Source organism: Triturus cristatus, chromosome 5_2 (genome assembly GCF_964204655.1).
Source record: "Triturus cristatus chromosome 5_2, aTriCri1.1, whole genome shotgun sequence".
NCBI lineage: Eukaryota > Metazoa > Chordata > Amphibia > Caudata > Salamandridae > Triturus > Triturus cristatus.
Window position 1 is genome coordinate 10,697,234 of NC_140588.1, and position 22,218 is coordinate 10,719,451.

The 22,218-nt window shown below is 46.6% G+C and overlaps 1 protein-coding gene and 1 long non-coding RNA gene across 2 annotated transcripts in view; one reads left to right on the top strand and one right to left on the bottom strand.

Moving 5' to 3' along the window:
• LOC146822585 (uncharacterized) overlaps positions 1 to 20,752 on the bottom strand; it is a 95,177-nt gene extending 74,425 nt beyond the window's left edge. Inside the window, exon 1 of the long non-coding RNA XR_014962056.1 lies at positions 20,351 to 20,752. This is a non-coding gene — a long non-coding RNA (uncharacterized LOC146822585). The remainder of the gene's footprint in view (positions 1 to 20,350) is intronic.
• DNAH5 (dynein axonemal heavy chain 5) overlaps positions 1 to 22,218 on the top strand; it is a 5,853,083-nt gene that overhangs the window by 4,528,227 nt on the left and 1,302,638 nt on the right. The window contains exon 61 of the mRNA XM_085606747.1: positions 21,914 to 22,051. Within this exon, the coding sequence (XP_085462873.1) occupies positions 21,914 to 22,051 (138 nt within the window). The remainder of the gene's footprint in view (positions 1 to 21,913; positions 22,052 to 22,218) is intronic.

Sequence of the window (22,218 nt, forward strand, 5' to 3'; positions counted from 1 at the left end):
TATTTTTCAATGATATCTCTGACCTTGGTAAGAAAGAAGTCCTGTATCGTGTCACAGTCCTCCTGATTAACGACCGACCTCGACCTCAACCCTTATGGGCTATCTCTGCTAAAAGAAGTTCCTCCTCCAGTGCCTGAATTTCTTTGTTTTTTTTGTTGTTGTTGTAGAGTGGACATTAGGGAGATGCATTTGCCATGTAAGACTGCTTTTAATTTTGTCTGAAATATTCTCTAATTGTTTTCCAAAGTTCATCTCAGAATTGTCGATCCCACATGAGTACATTATGGAAGTACCACCTATAATAGCCCGGTCTCGACGTAGGCCATACAAAAATAACGTCCAGTGGGGCGCGGTCTGAAATAGTAATTGGATGTCTCACTACTGATTCGGCAGCATGTTGTTGCTGTTGACTGAGAAAAATAAGATCAATCCTGGAGTATGTCCTATGCGAGTAGGAAAAAAGTGGTAGGATTGGGCTCCCTCCATATGTCTAATGAGCCCAATTGGTGGATTGCTTATTTTGTTGCTTTAGTGAAGACACCGGTCTGAGATCTATGGAGATGGATGGTATCTTGTTTGAGATCCCAAATCAGATTAAATTCTCCCAGCAAGATTATGTCCCCTTCAGCAAATCATCCCAGCAAAGAGAGTGAAGATAAGAGAAAATCAGATTGGCCAGTGTTAGGGGCATAGACTGTAGCAATAGTACATTAACAACCGCTGATTAGGCCTTTAACCTTCAGAATCTTTCCCACCCTGTCTGTCTTGCTGCTCATAATTTGAAATGTAATTTAGGAATCGTAAAGTATAGCTACCACATTATGTTTGGTGACAGCAGAAGATCTATATATAAGTAGTTATGATTTATGACGCAATCGTTGATCTTCACATCGCTTCAGATGTGTATCTTGAAGAGCTACAGTATCAAAGTGATGGTCCCCAAGATATCGCCAAAGCTGATGACGCCTATTGAGAGAGTTTAGGCCCCTAACATTCTATGTCAAGGTATTAAGCGCCATAAGAAGAGGTTAGAGCTGGATATGAAAGTGTAAGTTGCCCCATAAATGGAAAAGAAGAGCCAGATAAATCTTCATCACCTCACCCCCTACCCATCCATCCCAATCTCCCCACCCAGTCCAATTAATAACAGTCCCACCCTTCACCAGGCAAAGAAAGGTAACACAAAAAAAGAAAATAACTTCAACTAGGGATATTAATGTTCCCATAAACTGACTGTGTCATCTAAGCTCTAACTTATTGGGCAGTGGACACAAACCCGCCATGCTACCCCGCAGAATATGACCAGATATCGTAGTTCTGATGCTAACTATATCATGTTGAGTCTGTGGGAGGACATTGCAGTCAATGCATGAATCTTAAATGTATAAAAAGATCTCAAAGTCTATGGGTCCCCCTCGTGACCAAAGGTCTCTCAACCACCACAGGTAAATATATGTAGCAAAGGGAGGACGCTTATTTCAATAAGAATATTCTTAAAGTATAAAAATCTGCCATATCAAAAGTGATGCTACATAGTGAGCGCTAGCCCTTCATCATTTCTTACTAACTCTCCATCCTTTCTTCTGTGAGTGCCATATTTTGGAGGATCGGTCAGTGCCAGCTTTCCCCGAGGAGTCAGCTCCTTGCCTGTCATTCCTTGATGTCGTTGCTTCAGTGATGCCCAACAGCGAAGCAGTCCCATCAACCTCTATAAAATGGTATTGTTTGTTGTTTGATTTGAAAGCTATACCAAAAGGGTAGGTCCATCAGTATTTAATATCGCAATTCTTCAAGGACTCAGTGACTGGTCTAAACTGTAGTTTGTGAGCTAAGGTTGCCAGGGCAATATCCTGTTAAAGGTAGCTTGCTGGCCCTTGGAAAGTGTTAGTGTTGCATTTCCGGGCTGCCTGAAGAATCAATTCTTTGATTTTAAACGAACTCAACTTGGTGAGGCCATCCCTGGGTCGTTTCCCCACTCCGAGACACTGAGGTTCCACTCTATGCACATGTTCCAGCTGTACTTCTGGGTGATCGTCGCCCAAGGAGTTGGAGAATAAGCCAACCATAAAGGCCTCAAGGTCAGGGCCGGGCCTTCACTTCCCTCTTCCAGGTCTCGCACTCTGATATTGTCACTGCGAAAACATTTTCCAAGGACTCACGTTTAAGGAGGTCTGCCTGTAGCTTGGAATGGAGAAGCTCCGTCTTTCCATCCTGTGGTACCACACGTTGGTCCATTTCCTGAAGTTTTGTCTCCATGTCTAAAGTGTGGGTACCGACTAAGTCCATGTCAGCCTGGAGAGAGAGCAGCCATGATTGAACCTCCGCTTTAAAGGAGTCAATGAGGCCTTGATGTCGGCCTTGAGTTCTCCTCGGAGCTCCTTCTTAAGATCTTGAAAGGAGGAGAGCATGTCTTCTTTAGTAAGTGCCATGATCTTTCCTGAGGAGTGGTCGGTAAGCTCTATCTTGGCCTCCACTGGGGCAAAATAACTTGAAACTCGGTTTGTTTCTACTTTCCTACGCGACATAGAGACAGGCAGATATAAGGTATGATTGGAACATAAAGAAAGCAGTGATCTCAAATAATCAGTAGCAGCTCTCTGGGGAAAATCGTAGCATCTGATACTTCACGCCCCTCTATTAAGATCTGCAGTCGGTGATCTGAAGACCGTACGTGAAAATCCAGGTCAAGTCTCAGTGTCACGCCCTCCAATGGATGCCTCTGTAGCCGCTGTAAATGCCCCCCACTTCTACACTCCTGTTTCTACAGTGAAGTGCCCCCTCCCAAGGTGCTCATCTGTTGTATTATGGGACCTCTAACAGTGAATTTGGCATCATTAGCTGGTAATGAATGATACTTGAGAATTTGATCCGGGTGCATAGAGTTATCACTTGGAATAGGAATTACAGAGGACTTTATTTGCCCTGAGAATATCATCCCACGCAGTCCTCAATAGTTAAGCGGCAGACATGAGAACCACACCGGCATGACCACTATTTTAAAGTCAGGCATCTAGTGTTGCAAGGATTTGCTCTTGCACCAGTTCCAAAAAAAAGAAACTTCTCACAAGGGGATCTCTCCCTCCAGGTGAGCGGCGCCTGTAAAGCGCTCTTCTTTCTCCTTAGGCGTTCCCCTTAGCCCACCCGGGCCCAACATGCTCTGCTGACATTTTACTGCGTTACTTGTGGGTCCGGTCAAGCAGAGGGCACAGCACTTCACAGTGGCAGCTCAGGGCTGATGTCTCTCTCACTGCCCAGATAGTATAGGGTAGAGACGCACGGGGCAGCATCCATCAAGGATCAAAGCCTGTGCGGGGGTTTCACCAGCATGTAGTTAAGACTGGGACATCATCCCAATCATGTTGTCTTGGCCGCCTCGAACCCCGTGTCTCCACCGCGCTATTTTCTCTATCTTGAGCTGCGTGATATGTGCTCATGGATCCTCCCTAATCTGCCTCCTCCGTGCTAGCCAAAATCAGTTACTCAGGCGGTGATGGTATCATATTTAGGAATTTCTGCGGGGCGAACAGCGAAACCTCTGTGGATTACATCAACCTGGCCATGATGGGTAGCCACGCCAGTGGTAGGGTCAGTGATAGCCTTGTACCTAGGCTGAGTGTCTATCAGGGGTGCAACACCCTTTGGGCAGAATGGGCTTCAGCCCCCCGTCAGCTGCTGTAGGCTGGGCTACCCGGGCTGGAGTTGGGGCCTGCCAGCCTGACCTTCAAGCAGGGTGACCAACAGTCCGTATATTTCACGGACCGTCCGTGATTTGGATCTCACATCCGTTGTCTGTGATGATCCTTTTTACGGACTCCTTTTGTCCTTCATTTTGGGCATTGCAGGTAACAGCACTGTTCCCCTGCAAGAACCCTCCCCTTCCCCCCAATTGTTATTCTGTATGCCGGGTGATTGTCAAATACAGAATAACATTGGGCCAGTCTGGGCTGTTAAAGCATGTGGTGGCCTCCTCTTGTCTCGGGTCTAGGTCAGGGCATTCTGTTGTAACAGTACCTAAAGAAAAATGTTGCACCTCATGGAATGAAAGAAATGTATAGAATCCAGATCATGTAAAGAAGCCAGCGAAAGAATTTAAAAAGAAGGGGTTATGGGTCTTTCACAGTCTCATCATTTTAGAACTGAAGCATTTTCATTATAATGTACAACTAAGCCATAGTTGCTGCTTTTTTATTTTAATACAACTGACAACCATTGACAAAGCCAGTAGTCCTGGCTTGTTGTAGGTATAATGTGTTATATATCTGGATGCAATAACAGAAGTAGCAGAATACCAGTCGGGCAGCACATTATGCTAAGCACAGATTTTTAGCTACCTCTTTTAAGCCACACCCTTAATTACATCGGACACGCCCTTTGGAGAGACCCCCAAGTTTTTTCAACCCACTTAAAGTCCTGGAAACAACACCATGTCACAGTCACCTCAGGTCCCGGCACTAGGCATCATGCATGATTCATGACTTCCAAGTTTTCAGATTGGCATAGTAAACCCTCCCCCACCCCAGCCTTGCTTTGAGAACAACGGCAAGGGTGACGTTCTTGATGGGCCTCTTCTGTCTGCAACCCTGCAGACAAAGGCTCTGCTCATATTTAATGTGAAAAGGAATGGGTAAATGTCTGGATGGATTAGTGAAGGGATGAATGGAAGAGTGAAAGGGTGAATGGATGGACAATGAGGGAAAGGATGGATGGATGAGTGAGTGAAAGGATTCATGAGAGAAAGGGTAAGTAAATAGATGTATGGGTGGAATGGTGGATGTATGGGTAAAAGGGTGGATGGATGGGTGAAACGGTAGATGGATGGGTAAAAGGGAAGATGGATGAGTGAAAGGATGGTTAGATGAGTAAAAGAGTGGATGATGAGCAAGTGAATGGGCAGCTGGATGGGTGAAGGGATGGATGGATTGATGAATTGATAAGTGAAATGGTGAATGGATGGATGAGTGAGAGGATGGATGAGTGAATGAAAGGGAGGGTAGATGGGCAAAAGGAAGGATGGATGGGTGAAAGGGTGATAGATGAGAGAAAGGATAGATGTGTGAGTGATAGGGTCACTGGATGGATTCATGAGAGGATGGATTGTTGGGTGGATGGATGGTTGAAAGGATGGCTAAATGAAAGGGGGATGGAGAGAGAACGGGAGGATGGATGGATGAGTGAAAGTATGGATGGATGATTGACAGGATGGATGGGCGAATGGGTGTATAGATGAGTGGAAAGAAGGATGTAAGGATGGATAAGTGAAAGAATGCATAGATGAGTGAAAGGGAGGTTGAAGAGTGGGAAGAAAGGATTAATGGATTGGTAAATGGAAGGATGAATTGACAAATGAGTGACTGGGTGAATGGATGGATGGATGAGTAAGTGAAAGGATGGTGAGAGGGTAAATTATTGGATGGATGAGTGGATGAATGGGTGAAAGGATGGATGAATGAGTGAAAGAGTTGCTGTACTATATCAGGAATGATCACAGTCGGTTTTACACCCAAGGCACTACGACCCACGGTCCTATATGCCTTCGCAATTACTTTAGTGAACTCTTTGGGCTTGTCTACATCATCCACGCGGTCCATCATATTTGCAACTTGGAACTGCATGGCATCTCCTTTGAGGTTGCCCATCACCATGGAGCATACCACATCGAAGCTGTCGACAAGCCTCATTCCCAATTCAATAGCTGCCTCCTCACCATGATTCTCTTGAACCTTCTTTATGACGGATGGTAGTACAGACATAGACGGAGTGCCATAGCACTTCGAATAGGTCGCGGCAAAGACCTTACCCCAGTTGTCACAATCGGCCATATCTAGGACCAGGTCTTTTGGCAAAGTAAGGGTGAGAATCCTGTGTTTCTCCACAGGAGTAGTATTTGGAAAAACTGCTTCCAGTTGGTCAAATTTCTCAGCAAGCCAATAAGGAAATTCATCCTTACTTTGGGGGCGCTTGCCGACCACCGAATTAACCATAACAGGACTAATAACCACCGCGTGGTGGTCCGTAGGTTGTCCCGCAACAGCAGGTGCCCCCACCTGCACGGTGCGTGACACGTACTGCACCAAAGCCCTATGAACTGTAATCAGGGCTGTGTGCAACACTCTCAACTCAGCCACCGCCACCGTGAAATAGCGGGGATGAGGCGTAAATCCGGCTAGCACCGGCCATGTGGCCCCTGCAATAGACAACGGGCCCATTCTCGCCGGTGCAACCGCATGGGGAAGGGCGCCATTAAACCAAATAGTATGCTGCCAGGCAGAGATTGAAATTTCTTGTGTCCTATATGGGGTATAGACCGCAGGCGGCTGCGTGGCTTTATACGTGTGAAACGTACCATCATCATCATCCTCCGCTGGAAAAGTCACCCATGAGTAAAACAACTCATACGGGTACAACGCATCAGCGCTCACCACAAAAATAACAGCCATCCCATCATCTGGCACCCCATACGTCGTCAAATGACGGCGCAGAGGTGTACGACTATGCGCGGCTATGTCAACCGCCATTAGGACGCACTAAAGAGTATCAACGATATCAACAGTAGCACTGGGGTTCAGTAAAAATAACCTTTTTAATGATCAAGCTTGAAAGAACCTATTAATCGAAACACAGGTAGGTTAAACCGTCACTCCCGTTATCCGGAAACCAGAGTGAGGGTGTTGTGGACTAATACAAGCACTACTAAGGCATTTCAAATCAATAGACCAAACGTTAGGTGCGCCATGTTGCAGGGATTCTGCTTATGCACAGAACTATGCGCAGGAAACCAGGACCTCAGTGAATTGTGGTGTATCAAAAACTCCCCTCAGAACCCAGAACCCCTTGTCCGACCAGCATCAGTGTCCCATTCGTTATCCAAGTATTATTTCGGCGGTCTCAATGTATAGACAACCGAGAACAAGCGACTTAGTGTATTTCTCAGGAATGGTGGGAATCAGGAATACCTGTTCGTAATTATTCTCATATCAGTCCACAACAGAATAAACAGAGACACGGTAAAGTTAAAAGGGTTTATTTTATAAACCTCGTGTCCTAAGATGCAGTACTTTGGCTAACATAAGCAGACAAATGATTAAGATCAAAACCATCAGCATAGTTACAATACCATAGAAAATGAAAGGAGTAATCATACTAAAATGACAGTGGATCTAAGCCACCTTCCTTTCGCTAGCAAACTAATAGTATTATTATTAGACTAGTAGAAGGTCTCTAGGCTTGACTGGGGAACCCCATACCGTAAAGATCAGCTCAGGGCGATCACATCACAGGATCAGCTAGGCTCTGCTCCTGGGAAAGCTCTTCTTCCGAATGCGTGTAAAAACATGCAACTGCAATATTAAAAGCACCAGACTTTCAGGTATTCGCAGCTGCGTGTGTGTTATGGCTAAATAGTGGGCCGATCAACCTGAACCCAACAACATGCACCGTCTAGCGACCCAGACTGTTTCTTAACACGGTGTACAGACCAAGGTCGTTGCTCATTGTTTGGTATGTGAACAACACACAGTTCTCATGTGAAGCAAAGTCGAGTAAGCATTTCTCAATTAATAACATGTGACTACAGTGTTGTGTGCAAAAGCAGCAAAAGCGGCAAGATGGCTTTCTAACATCTAACGCGTTGTGCTAACTTAGCATTGTACATATATAGATAACGATCTTCACTACAGGATGGATGAGTGAAATGATGAATGGAAGGATAGATAATGGATAGGTTTGGAAATGGTTGAATAGGTTTGGATCTGAATGGGCACACAGATGGAAGGACAGAATGAATGACGAAAGACTGAATAATGGATGAAAGAATGAATGGATGCCACACCCCTGGCTGACTCAACCAACCATCATTACGCTAGGCATCAAGCGCAGAAATCGGGCTTGAAATGCTCCTTCTGCTTGCCAAAAAGCAGAAACAAATTCCTTGTATGGCGCTGTGGTACCACAAGAGATGCTCCACTGTTGTGCCACTGGGGGGAGCTGCTCTTATGCCACCGGGAAATGTTGTGAGCAGCTCCCACCTGTCCTGAGGCCATGAGGGATGCACCCCTAAGAATATTGCATCCAGGGCAGCCACCCCTGTGCCCCCCCCACGCTACGCTACTACCTACCAGTATGGATGGCATCTGACTCTTAACACCTTGTAGCCCTCAATGTCTTAAGTAACATTTCCTATATATTGACTTTCAGATTTATGAGTCATTGTCTCAATATAATATGGGTGTGATGCCGTACATACTTTGGATGAGTAGCTCTCATTTCAATTTAGATGCCACACAAAGCCACCTTGCATGGCTTTGAGTGGCCTCATAAATCATGACTAAGGCGATGCAGTGCAAATCGCTGCCTCTCCTGTCTCTGTGCACCTGAGGCGTTCTATGGGCGTTGCAGTGGGTTTTCCCACGCAACACCAATGGAATTTGACGCTGCCTCAGATTAACAAAGTCATGTAAAGCTGGGGAAGCGCCAAATCCGTACCCTTCACAAGATGACTCGTAACGAGGAGAAATATGTTCATTTCTCCTCATTGTTTCCTCTTTCCATGTGTGCTGCATTCTGCAGCACACATAGAAAAAGAAAACCACCAATTAACATTGTTTTTGCACAGGAAGGTGCGCCTTCCTGCACAAAAACAATTCTGCATGCAACAGAGGCACCCTTGCACCATGGTGCAAGGATGCCTGCATTTGCGCTAACCTGCAGAAATTAGACCAGCGCAGGGTAAAAGGACAGGAATACACCAAATTGCAAAACTATGATGCATTCCTGTCCTTTCACTTTGGCTTAGGGCAGCACAGCAAGGTGTCTTGTTACACTTCCCAATGCCAAAATCCCATAAATAAGCCACTAAGAGACAAGACAGTTGTCATGTGCACCCTAAATGTGGCCTAGATTCTTATTATACATGTAGAAGCATTATAAACTATCAAATCAAATGCAAGGCGTTTTCATACAGTGCTCACATATTTCAAGGTGCTTCCATGTGCAATAATATAAAGAGGTATGGTGAAAATAAATATTGCCTAGAATCACACCATTTAGTCAAGCAAGGAAGCTGGGATTTAACTCAGTTTTTCTTGTTTCTCATTTTGAATTTCAGACACTAGATGGCTATTACTTTCTCCTCTTTTACATTACAGGTGAATGCTTTGTTTTTAATTCTTTCTGCATGAGGTTAGAGTGTGAGTGGCAGTGAAAAGCCTCAAGCAAGCTTGGCTCTTTTTGGTCTTAAGGGTCTCAGAGAACCTCAAGGTGCGCCAGAGCAAGGCATCTGTCTCGAGCCTGGCTTGGACCTTCAGTCACTCAACCAACTCTAAAGCCCGCCGGACATGGATTTGAATTTGAATTCCAACAAAGGCATCTTACCTTTTCATCCTTCTGGAATTGATCAAATAGCTAACCCAATCCTGCAAAACTATAACATATCCTGTAGCCTGTGTAATGGAGTACACACATTTTATTTTTAACTTAAAACAGTTTACAAGCATTGATAAGTTTACAATGTGTTGTATATTAGAACCCCAATAAATGAAAGTCTCAAAAGTACAGAAGGGCATCAGTTATGTTGCTTTTTTAAAATCACAACACTTGCAGATATCTTAATTATGTTGTGTGCTGTGGAGTGATGGGCAGTCATTCAGAATTAGGTACAGCTTTAAAAGCACAATTAATGATGCTTTTCAAAAACGTTTGCGATGTATTTTTTAAGTATTGTAACTTGTAGTGCCCACCTTTGTACCATACTTAAAACCTTGTGTTATATGAACTTAAGTGGTTAAAGCCACCAGTTAGGTTTGACCTTGTTAATTTTTAAATGTATAGTAGCTCCTGGTACAACACATATTCATATTGCAAGCCCCACATCCACAACGTTTTTCCCAGGTAAATTTCAACAGGTTTCCCTTGCCAAAATGTACCTGGGAAAAAACTTTGCTGGGGGATAAGTGCCTTGTAAATAACAGAGCATGCAGGTTTTGGTGCAGAGAACACTAAAATCTGTGTCTTATGTGCCATTTTCAGATCAAAACTCACAATTGATGCTATTTATCACACCGGGTAAATCGAGACCCCCTCTTAGTATCTAACTTAACATGTGCAATAGATATCACACTCTCCTCCAAGGCATTTGTAATCAGGGCCTAAATAGAGGTATGTAGTTCACAGTACAAAAATGTGCAGTCCTAATGAGCATAATTTCCAGTGTATTTTTGGGAAAAGATATATGCATGCAATATTGTTAGATACACTTAAGCTTGAAATGGAGCCAAGAGGAGTGAGAGATGCAAATACCTACCACCAGTACATAGGTGACTGTCTCAACTTTGTGGGGTTGTTAGGATTTTAGGCTGCTTTGCAGTAGGGGGTATCACCTTTTACGGAATAGCCAGGTCTTTTTTGCATCCCTGAATCTGAGGTGGTTTTGGATGTGTCTTATCTTTGCAGGGAGTGAGTTTTAAAATGTTGATTTGTGGACAGAGAAGGAAGTTCCATCATTCTGTAGCTTCCTGGAGGAAATGAACGGGGGCTAGGATGCCAGTTTTTAGGCCAGAGTTCTAGTCTGTGTGTATCAGTGAAGCTTTGTTTAGATTCCCCTGTTGGTAAAGAAAAGTGATTTGAAAGAGGAACATCTAACCAAGTATTTTGAGAGCAAAAGATACTAGGGCAGGCTAAAAAAAAAAACTTGGAAGCAGGAGCTGCCCACCTTCTACATAGTGCCTCAAGGCAGACCTCTCATGATCCTCGCTATAACAGTTACATTTAGCTGAGTAGACAGCAGAAGGGAATGTGGAAGGGAGAGATGACTTTTTTGAGAACAGAGGCCAGCATGGTTATCTTGTCCCCTGCAATAGTTTATAGGACAGAAGGCTATGTTAGCAGGAGGGGCGGTGCTCAAAATGGATAATACTTTGTGAAGGTATTTTCTGTATCTGTAGTAATTGCTTGTCTGAAAAAACAAAGAAAGTCCACTCTAATTTGAAACAATACTATCCTTACAAAAGTGACTAAACCAAAGAGAACTATTGGGTTTCCTAAATAGGAATAACAATATGTGTTCTAAAATAACCCTCACCCACCAAACGGTCCCTTGGTGGCATGCTTCATCATCGGGTTCTTCCCGCCCCGCTGCGGGACGGGGCGTGCTATGACCGACGAAGACGTGGGAGCACTTACTAGTGAAGTGATACTAAGTGTTTGATGTGAGAGTGGAAGGGTCATGAAATTAGTGAGTTAAAAAATACCTGGCTGCGTGGAAAACTAAACTTGAATAATCCCTATAGCTGGTATTCATAAAAAATGGAGGAAGGGGGTGCTGTAATGGGCAGTTTCCTCTCAGGTCTACATGTTTCGAAGCCTACCCCTAAGCTTCTCGTCAGGACAAAGGGTGTTGTTCCCTTCTACCACTCTAACTATATACATTATATGGTCAGCCTAGTCAATGTCGAGGGCTAATATACATTAGGTTAACATACATTCATCAAATACCTACTTGGTATTCTCCTTTAAAAAAACGATCTGGAAGGATAGAGTAAGAACATAGTTATTATTCGTAGTATATATTCTAACATACTAAAACCACTTCACCACACTTGTGAAAGGACAAGTAGTGATATAGTTTTCACTTAGTGCACAACTGCTCATGGTTACTTTCACGTGCGTGTCGTGCTGCCCTTTTGTTGTTCTTTAAGACGTACAAGACATTACAAAACATAGAACAAAAAACACACACTCTAAATGAGTTGTCATCTGACTGAGATCGGTGCTGTTTTTGATGCATAAGTGCAGTGTACCAATTGTTATCTAACTAGGAGAGAAAACACAATGTGACAAATTCTGAACATCTAAGAAAGTCATAGTAATAGGTAACGTACACTTTGGGTGCCTAATTAAGGCCCCATGAGCTTCAACACGGGAGGAGAGGAGCACTTGTAGTCAAACACTGTGGGTAAAGGAAGGATTAAGTCAAAGTAGGATTTAAAAAAATGGTAATATGTATGGATTTGCTGCCCGGGGTGCCGGCTATGCCATACTCACTTCGTCAAAGCTGCTCTCTCACCCAAGCACTGCCTGCCGTGGCTCCGATGAACAAGGAGTGTCTGCCGAATGCCAGTATAAGTATCCGGTTAGTTCTGCAACGAGTGTGAGTGTGCGTGTGGATCTACACTCTAGAATGCTTACCACCCAAGATGGCCGCCTGCCTAAGGTATGACTAACTTCCTGTTCTGAGAAGAGCATGTGCTATACAACTAGAACGCTGATATCACAAAATCGCCGCCCCGATGTGGCACTACTTCCAGGTGGGTTGTTTGCCAATAGGAGTTCGCGGATGCACTCAGATTAGTCTGTTATGCACAAAAGGGTGGGAAATGAAAATTAGAGTACGAGGCATATTTTAAGACTATCATGGGTATGACTAACTTCCTGTTCTGAGAAGAACATGTGCTATACAACTAGTACGCTGATATCACAAAATGGCCTCCCTGATCTGGCTCTACTTCCTGTTTGGGTTTTGTTAGACAAAAGGAGTTCGCAGATGCACTCAGATTAGCCTGTTATGCCCAAAAGGATGGGAAATGAAAATTAAAGTGCGAGTCATATCTTAAGACTATTAGGACAGGCCCAAAAAGGCTTTTGATAGAAATAACACGTAGTCATTATTACACTTAAAAACGAGTGTCATCAGGAGCCATTTGACGTTTATAGAAAGGAAAGGAAGGGGTATAGTTTAAGAGTGTTCTAATTAATGATTGCTTACAGAAGGAGAATGTAAGAAATCTAGTTAATTTGCCCCCATGGAATGTCATCATTCGGGCCCCTGGTGTGTGTACCCAGGTGGAAAACCCAACACTGTTCCTTTTCTAACAAAGTGGATTCTGTGTCTATTTGTTCAATGACTGTACATTGTAGGTCTAGTATGGAGTGGTTGATTTATAAGTAATGTGTTGACATTTTAGTTGTTGCTCTCTTGCATTTCACATTGTTCCTATGTTCACCAATGCGTACTTCCACAGGGCGTGTGGTCATCCCAATATAGTGTAGACTACATGGGCAGGTGATCATGTAGATCACGTTTTTGCTGTTACTCGTTGTGAATCTACATTGTTCCTGCTTCGTGTCATTGTTGAAGGTAATGTTTTTACTCATTCTGGTTAGATGGCATACACTACAGTGTCCACAAGGATGATGGCCTTTCATTGGCGGAGAGTGTTTGATACTACATTTTCTGTCAATTTCCAAGGTCTTGTATGCACAACTAAATCGCACTCACTTTTCCCTCTTCTGTGCGACTACATAGGCTTGGGGAAGTTAAGGTGTCTGCAGTTGAGTGTGCGCCAGTGCTTGTTGATTATTTTGGTTACTTGATTGGAACATGTGTTGAGTGTTGCTATGCAGATCGGTCCGTCATCTTTGAATTTCTACGGTGTAGGTTCCAATAGAGCGTCCCTTCTGGTGTTCCTAGCGCGTTTTAAGGCGTTTTCCATCACTTTGGTCGGGTAATTTCTTATCACTAATTTTTTCTGCAGATCTTCTGCCGGGGCTTTGAAATCCTTGACATCAGAGCAGTTTCTCCTCAGTCGTAAGAACTGACCATAAGGGAGATTGTCCCGCAAGTGTTGGGGGTGGAAGCTGTCATACAGAAGGAGGCAGATTTTTGCTGTTACTTTGAAATGTGTTGTAGTTATCAAGTCGCCTTCTTTTGAGAAGATGTTGAGGTCCAGAAATACTAGTTCCTTATTGGAGATGGTAGTAGTGAATTTAAGGAACTGATTCTGATGATTCAACCAAGTCATGAATCTGTTGGCCGTTTCTTCGTCGCCATTTGAGATGACGAGAACGTCATCTATGTAGCGCTTCCATACCCTGATATGTCGTTGGAAAGGATTATTAGAGTTAAGAATTTTATGTGACTCCAGGTGATGGACATATAGACCGGCTATACTAGGGGCGTACTGCCCATGCTGATCCCGTGCTTCTGGAAGTAGAGCCATTTTGCAACTGTCCATTACTATGTTGCGTGGGGTCTGGTATTCCAAATCAATCTCAAAGAGTACATCTTCTATGATGCGCAAAGTATCATCATGAGGCAGGCTAGTTTAGAGGCTCTCTACATCCAAGCCCATAAGTAATTCCCTTGTTGGGTAACAACTCATGTTGTGTAAGAGCCTCGGGACATATTTAGTGTCCTTGAGATAGGTATCTATTTGTTGTACAAGAGGGCACAAGAACGCATCAGCAAATTTAGACAAAGGTTCTAAAATAGACCCAATGCCTGATACAATGGGTCGTCCTGGAGGTTGGGATATGTTTTTGTGGATTTGGGGTATTGTGTAGAAATAGGGAATAGTTGGTGACTTAGTATTGTTTTCAAATTAGAGGTGGACTTTCTTAGCTTTTTCATAACTTGTAGAGGAGGCCGAGTCCACGACTTATTGCACCTCTTCACTCCCTCTTTTTTGGGGGGGGAATAATCTAGACAGCGGACAGCTGTGGGAGTCTGTTCAGATTCCCCTAGGGGTGGCCCTCCCCAGATAAGCATTTATATTAGACCGTATCATACAATCCAAGGGTCCACACACACACTCTACCATGGCCGAGATCACGAGCCTTACTTTCTCTGAGGAGGAGGTAGAAAGGATTTTATCCACCATTACCCATTTTGATCAATTAAATAACTCAGAACCAAGCCCAGAAAATAACAATTGGGATGAATTACAACACCAAGACAGACACAGATAAAAACTGCATTACACAGTCTTTTGATGACTGAATACTTAAGGGCCAACTCTGCCTCTCAAGGTCCGATAGTGAAAAACGAACCCTTTATTTTTCAACATGACAAGGTTTTTAAGAAAGACTGGTCCCTAATATCCTGGCACTGCTCACAGGATTGGCTTATACTAATAATAAAAACTGCCACCCGCATTGCCCAGGAACTAAAGACAGAAATACAAACTATCGAGGTACGTCTTAAAAGTTACCAACTGATCAGTGTCCTAAAAAAACGTCTTGAGGAACTCAACCAAACCATGAATGAGTTCAAAGTCACCCTTAAACAAAGTAAATACACCAAGTTGAAGAAGGATACAGGATGATTTAGCCACAAAAGGGTATACCCATACATACGGGATGACCATGTCCCATCATCAAATCATCAGGATTTTAATACTGATGGGGACACTTCAGACTCAGGCTCCAACAGCTCAGGTTCAAGAAGGCACAGTGGATCCAATTACCAAGGAAGAAGGAACCAGAGAAGAAGAGCAAACTACAGAAGACAACGCGGATGGGGCACCAAGGTCCCCCACCCTACCCCCTTATTCTTATGGTCCACAGATGCCACAAGGTCCCCCAGCACCATTCAACCACTGGAATGTCCCACAAGACTTCCAGTACGACCCACCAAACCCCCTTTTTTAGGGTTGCGCCCTGGCCCCAGGAGAGGACGGAATCAGAAGAGGAGTCAAGTCCACAGGGCCAAGTAAAGAGGAAGCATCTGGGGTATCGACCAGGAGATGACCGGTGCCCTGAGCAATCAACCAGCAACCAGCAGAAAGACCACTTAGTTGTGAATCTCACCGACCAAGACCTTACCCAAGCACAGAAGGAAATCCTGGTGAAAGGATTGGGTTACGTACCCACAGAGAGACTAGACAAGTTCAAACTTTTCAAGGAGATCATGAGTTCATAAGGAAGTTGAAACTCAGAACCTACTTCAACGACAAGGAACCACAAACCAAAAGAGATGATGACACAGGTCTGAGGGTAAAATCTACCTTTACTCCCCCTGACAGTTTGTTACCGGTGGCGTTACTGGCGTTTGAGAAAGCGGTCATGAAGGAGGTTGAAGAAATCAACCCAGACGACCATCGTACTTTTTGTAACACCCCAAAAGAGCAAAAAACAGCCATTAGGGAACTGGCCAACAACAATGACATAGTCATCAAGCCGGCCGATAAGGGAGGAGCAATAGTGATCCAATCCTCACAGACATATGACCTGGTAAGTCAACCCTCCTACAGGAACAAAGGAATTACGAGATCCTTACAGAGGATCTTACAGAGGACCTTACAAAGTTTGTCACAAAGTTTAGAGTGTGGGGAAGATTGGCGCAAGCCCAAACCACCACTGGTCAACCGCAGTTACCAACTCGACAACTCAGTCGCGGAGACAAGCACTCACTGGCAAACATCTCCTCCCTCCGGCACCAGCTAAATCACCCAAGTGGTCACCCCAACACACAACTCAAGGTATCACCGGTTTCTCCGTGGCCTGCGACACAGAGGAGAGGACAGCCTCACGCTCCAGCCTGCGAGCTGCCATGTCAGGAGCAGGGCTCATCTGCGGTGCTGTTACCCGCCGCCACCCGGAGGAGCGGCGGCGTCTGCCTTTGTACTTGAAAATGAGTCTAAATGGGTGGCCCCAGGAGTAAGCGATTTGTTGCTCGCGAAGGTGGCTGGTAATGGGCTTAAAGGCTCTGCGCTTATTAAGAGTGGAGGCGGCCAGATTCTGAAAGAGCATGGGTTGGTGACCACAAAACTGCACCGGGTGCAGATCCCACGCCGGATACGCTCCTTCAGTTGAAAGTTGTGAACGCAAACAAGGATATCAGGAGGGGGAGCATTAGCCCCCCCACGGCAGGCCCACTCGGTGAACCCAGTCCAACTGAATCTCCGTTGACTCCTCCTCCCCGAGAATCTGCAGAAACAAAGCACAAACATAGGCCCATAGGTCGTCACCGTCACCCTTCCAAGGAACCGCACGAATCCGAATATTGTTACGTCTGGAGTGGTTCTCCAAATTTTCCACATGCGCCTGGAGCTCCCCATTCTGGTCCCGCAGACGCAACATTTCCTGCTGAAGCTGATGCAGATCTTCCTTTCTGCTGAGATTGTGTTCCTCCAATGTCACAACCCGCTCCCCAATGTCATCAACGTCTCGCCGTATCTCGCGCAAGTCAGCGGAAAGTGTCGACCGAAGGTCCTGAATGTCCTCCTTGATAGCAGAGAAGAGTTCGAGCATAAAGGCCTTGGTCACGGGCACGTCCTCCTCATCCACCGCTGGAGCCCGACTGCAGGCGATAGGGCCGACGAGCCTGCCGGCTTTTGTGTAGGGTCCTTCAGCGACTTCTCCCTCCATCCTCGAGACGTTGCCATCGCGGCTCCTACGTGCATCTCAGCTGCCACAACTGCCACCCAGCCACTGCCAAGCACCTGAGCTCCCAGCAGCACCTACACCGGCCAGCTAGAACAGAGCGCACAGACTAAGACTCCTCCGGGGCGATGAGAACACCGCACCTCTCCTGTCGACGCACCTCTGCAGCTGGGTATGCTCCTATGGGCCAAGCAGGGCTCCCCCCGGGTCCAAACGCTCCTTGTAGGGCAGCCAAGGCCAAGACACACCCGGACGCCCCTCCTAATGCCCAGCTGGAACCAGATCCGGGGGGGCACCGGACACAACAGACTCAATCACCCTGCTCCACAGGCTATCGCAGAGGCACTTGGGTGGTGTAGAGACGCCACTTGCAGCCCCAACAGGCGTCAACACTCTGTCCTCCAGGGCAGCACCAGCCACATAGGAGCCCTCCACCACTCCAGCTGCAGCATGCAGGGCAGCGGGACCAGGCCACAACAAAGCAGATCCTACAGTCCCCGCCAGGGAGGCCCAGCTTACTGACCACAGACCGGACCGTTGCACGCCTCTCCTCTATCACGGGGCCCAGCGCTAAAGCAGCCACTCCCCCTACGCCACACGTCAGGCCCCACTGCTAGGCCGCACGCTGCTCCTCACTGCCGCGGGCCCTCCCGCAACGCGTAGCGCCATCCGCCAATGCGCGGACCGATGCCCTCCAGTGCCAGCTCCCGATCTTCCTCACCTTGCCTGCCCCACGGGGCTGCCGGCACCCGCAGGACGCCAACACTCCACCCCCGGAGCAGCACCAGCTACAGAGGAGCCCTCAGCCACTCCAAGTGCAACATGCAGGGCGTCAGGACCAGGCCTCCACAAAGCAGATCCTAGAGCCCCTGTCAGGGAGGCCCAGCAGACTGTTGACAAACCGGGCCTTCGCGCGCTGCTCCGCCGTCACGGGGCCCAGCGTCAGATCAGCCAGTCCCACACAGCAGGCCCAACCGCTAGGCCGCACACTGCTCATCTCCGCCACGGACCCTCTCGTTGAACGTAGCCCCGTCCGCCGATGCGCGGACCGATGCCCACCAAGGCCAGCATCCGATCCTCCTCACCATGCACGAACCCCGGGGTCCGCCGCCACCTACAGGCTGCTCGCAGGCCCCAGGGCTCAGGCCGTAGCTCCGCTGCAGATTTCAAGGCCCGTCAGGCCGCCCAGACTCCAGCCGCCATCTCGCAGCCCCGGTCAGGCCGGCACCGCCGAACACAGAAGGGCTCCCAGGGTGGCACCTGCCTAGGGTGACCAACCGTCCGTAAATTTCACGGACAGTCCGTAATTTCAGCCGTCTGTCCGTTGTCCGTGAAGGATTCTTTAACGGACGCCATTTGTCCGTAATTTTAACCCCGCACCGGTCGCACCACCCTAAAGCCGATGTTCCGTCGTTTCCACCCACCTCCCTTCTTGACTCCGATGCTGTTGAGGTGGGTGTAACTGATTCCGATGCAGTATCAAAGCTCAGATACCCAGCAGCATCGGAGAGGCACAGCAGGATGGCAACCCTCGCACCTTCTGCCCTTGATGAGCTGTTAAGAGGTGCTTGAAGGTGACTGAGAGGGAGGGGCTGAAGCTTCAGGCGCAGGGGCTTCTATTCAGATGCAAACAGCCCTGAATGCGTCATGTCTCTGCAATTTAGAGGGGCCTCACACATTCCCTTTCTGCCCAGGGCCCCAAACATCCTAAAACCGGCCCTGATTACACCGAGGCAGCACGTGGTTCTCTGCACAGAGCTTAATTAATGTCACTAAATTGTAAGCAAACCTCAGTTCTTCAAACATGCAGTCTATAATGTAATAAAATTAAGAAATGGCACAATTGCACCCACACTGATTAACAAAGTATGGAGGACAATCAGTTAAATCAGTTCTCTTGGAGTATCTCCTTTTTTTTTAGTACTGTACATCACAGTAGGGGGTGGCAAAACTAACATTGTAGAAAGAGAGCCTGTTGTCTCGTTGTCTTGTCCAGGAAGGGGTGAGGAGCCCTACCCCACCCTGGAAGAGACCAAGATGATACTAGAATACTGCATGCCCACCCTGTGCCCACCCTGGTGGATCCTGTTCCCCCTCCTGTGATGGCTCCTGCCCCCCCCCCCCCCGTGATGGCTCCTGTCCCCCCTGTGGTGCATCCTGTCTCCGCCCTGGGTGGCTTCTGTCCCAGTCCTGGAATGGCTCCTGCAGCGAGGGTGAAGTTCTTGATGGGCCTCTTCTCAAAAAGGCTCAGCTCAAAATTAATATGAAAAGGTGGGCGAGTGAGTAAGTGAAGGGATGGGTGGATGGCTGGATGAATTAGTGAAAGGGTGAATGGATGAATGAACGATTGAATAGGTGGATAATGAGAGAGGATGGGTGGATTGATGAGTGAGTGGAAGGATGGATGAGAGAAAAGATAAATAGCTGGATGTATGGGTGGAAGGGTAGCTGGATGGGTAAAAGGGTGGATGGATGAGTGAAAGGATGGATGAGTGAAAAGGTGGCTGGATTGATGAATTGATAAGTGCAAGGGTGAATGGATGGACGAATGAGTGAAAGGGTGGATGCAAGGATGGATGAGTGAGTGAAACGGAGGGTAAATGGACAAAAGGATGAAAGATGAGTGAAGGAGTGAAAGGATAGATGGATGAGAGAAAGGATGGATGAGTGATAGGGTCAATGAATGAATTCAGGAGTAGATGGATGGGTGGATGGATGTAAGGAAGGATGGCTAAGTGAAAGGGTCGATGGAGAGAGAAAGGGAGGATGGATGGATGACTGAAAGGGTGGATGGGTCGAAGAATGAGTGACTGGGTGGATGGATGAGTAAGTTAAAGGATGGCTGGATGGGTGAAAGGGTAAATGGCTGGATGGATGAGTGAATGGCTGGATGGATAGAATAGTGGATGGCTGTGTACAGATGGATAGGGTGAAAGGGTGGATGGATGGATGAGTGAAAGGATGGATGAAGGGATGGATGAGTGAAATGATAGATGGAAGGATACATGATGGATAGGTTTGCAAATGGTTGAATATGTTTGTATATGGCTGGGCTTACTTATATACTATTGCGCGACCTCCTCTGATGTGTCTGTAAAACGTACCTATTGTCCTGAAGTTTTGTCCTGAATTGTGACCTCCTGTCATGAATTTGTGTCCTGAATTTTGACCCTTTGTCCTGAATTTTTACACTCACCGTCCTGAATTTGCACCCATGCCAGTTGGTCACCCTACGCCTGCCACCAAGCACTCCCAGGCGGCGTCCCACCAAGCTCTGTCCGGTACCGCTGCCCCACCGAGCGATCTCCAATCAGCCAGCAAGGTGCTCCGCTATCACACTCCTCGGATGCGAGGCTCACCGCCAACCTCCCGCCGGGCCGCAGCAATGCCGGGGCCGGGAGGGATACGCCACGCGAGAGCCGTCTCCAGCACCGCAGCTCGGGACAATTGCCGCCACCAGGTCCGGAACATCCACCGGTCAGCAAGGGACCCACCGGTAATCTTTGATGGGCGCCAAAAGGGGAGATATCGCAAGGCTGAAGAACGACGGCGCCGGAGGGATAGAGACTCACGTCCTATCTCGCCGCCATCTTGTCCACGCCCCCATGCACAGGCTCTTAGAGCCAAGCCAGACCCTTCCCTCGGACTGCCATGTTGATGTGTTGCTCCTCCTACCGCTAATACGTCTTCAGTCACAATATCTCGACAGCTATGAGTCCTTTTTCCAAATGGCACAATTGGGGCTTCTTTCTGTGGTCTACAGAGAGGTCAAAGATTGCATGACATGTTTTCAGAACACATTTAGGGCCCAATGAGAGGCACTAGGAGAAACTCGCACTGCTATCAGACGCAGTTTCCGAGCGCTCAATCTTGTCCCATCATAAACCCTAATCACACCCTGAACTCACCCAAACACTCGGAGACAAGTCAACTCAGCCTGCCTGATGCGCTATACAGGAGTCATAAGCTGAATACAAAAATTAATTATTGAAACACATCTGAGAAAATAAAATACTCATAAGAATCATGAATGGATATACCATCCAACATGAAGTCAAAAAGTAAAATGGAACAAGGACTGCATTGCTGACCTGTATTACTTTTAGAAACATATGTTTTACTTGCTATATTAAGGGCATGGATATACCCCACATACAATCCCTGCCTCTGTCATTACATCGCTGTGGGGTCCTTGAAACTGAGGAGGCCCGTGTCATGCAAAATGTGCTTTGATGCCCAAAGGGATTGCTAAATGCCCAATTAACTTTAGGAGACTTCCCTTGGGCACCAGCCACCCAGAACTGCTTACCCTCCCACTCCCCCCACAGCTAGGCCTTAACACAAGGCTCATCCAAGAGCACCCAATTCCCCGCCTCCCATATCAATATATTTTTTACATAAAACACCAAAGGAGCTGACCCAAGATGGCAGCCTGTGCAAAATACACTTGTATCTGTACAAAATTACTCCACACTTTTCTAAGAAGTCTCACAGACCGTGAGTGACGTAGTGCACCAAGGTAAACTTTCAAGTCACTAATTTTAAATGAACTCTTGATGAAGACTATTTGTGCATGTTCAGCGTACTCGCTCCAAAAGAGAACCTGGGCACTTTCAAAAACAAATGTGCAGGCGCGCACCCTAAAGGGAACATAGATTAGGAGGCGCTGGCATTTTCCATTGGGATGTACAGGGGTCACCTTGATTTCCAGCCAGATATTATGTGTTTGCCCCTGAATGTGTTTATATTGTTTTTGCAGGCGAATTTGGCTATACAGGAGAATCGTCTCGCAGCTGCCATGTTAGATCTGCAGAAAGCACAGGCCGAGCTGGATGAGAAACAGGCTGAACTTGATGCTGTCCAAGCTCAGTATGAGAAGGCCATGATGGAGAAACAGGTCAGTGCTCTATACATGTACTGTACATCATGTGGAATGTTAGCAAGCAGGGGAGATAGGAACTGTTATTTGATCCAATTGAATGTGTCTGACACCAGTCATACTAGTGAGTAAAATTGAATCTGGGATAATATATAATAACTGAGATTAGATTGATACAGTATCCA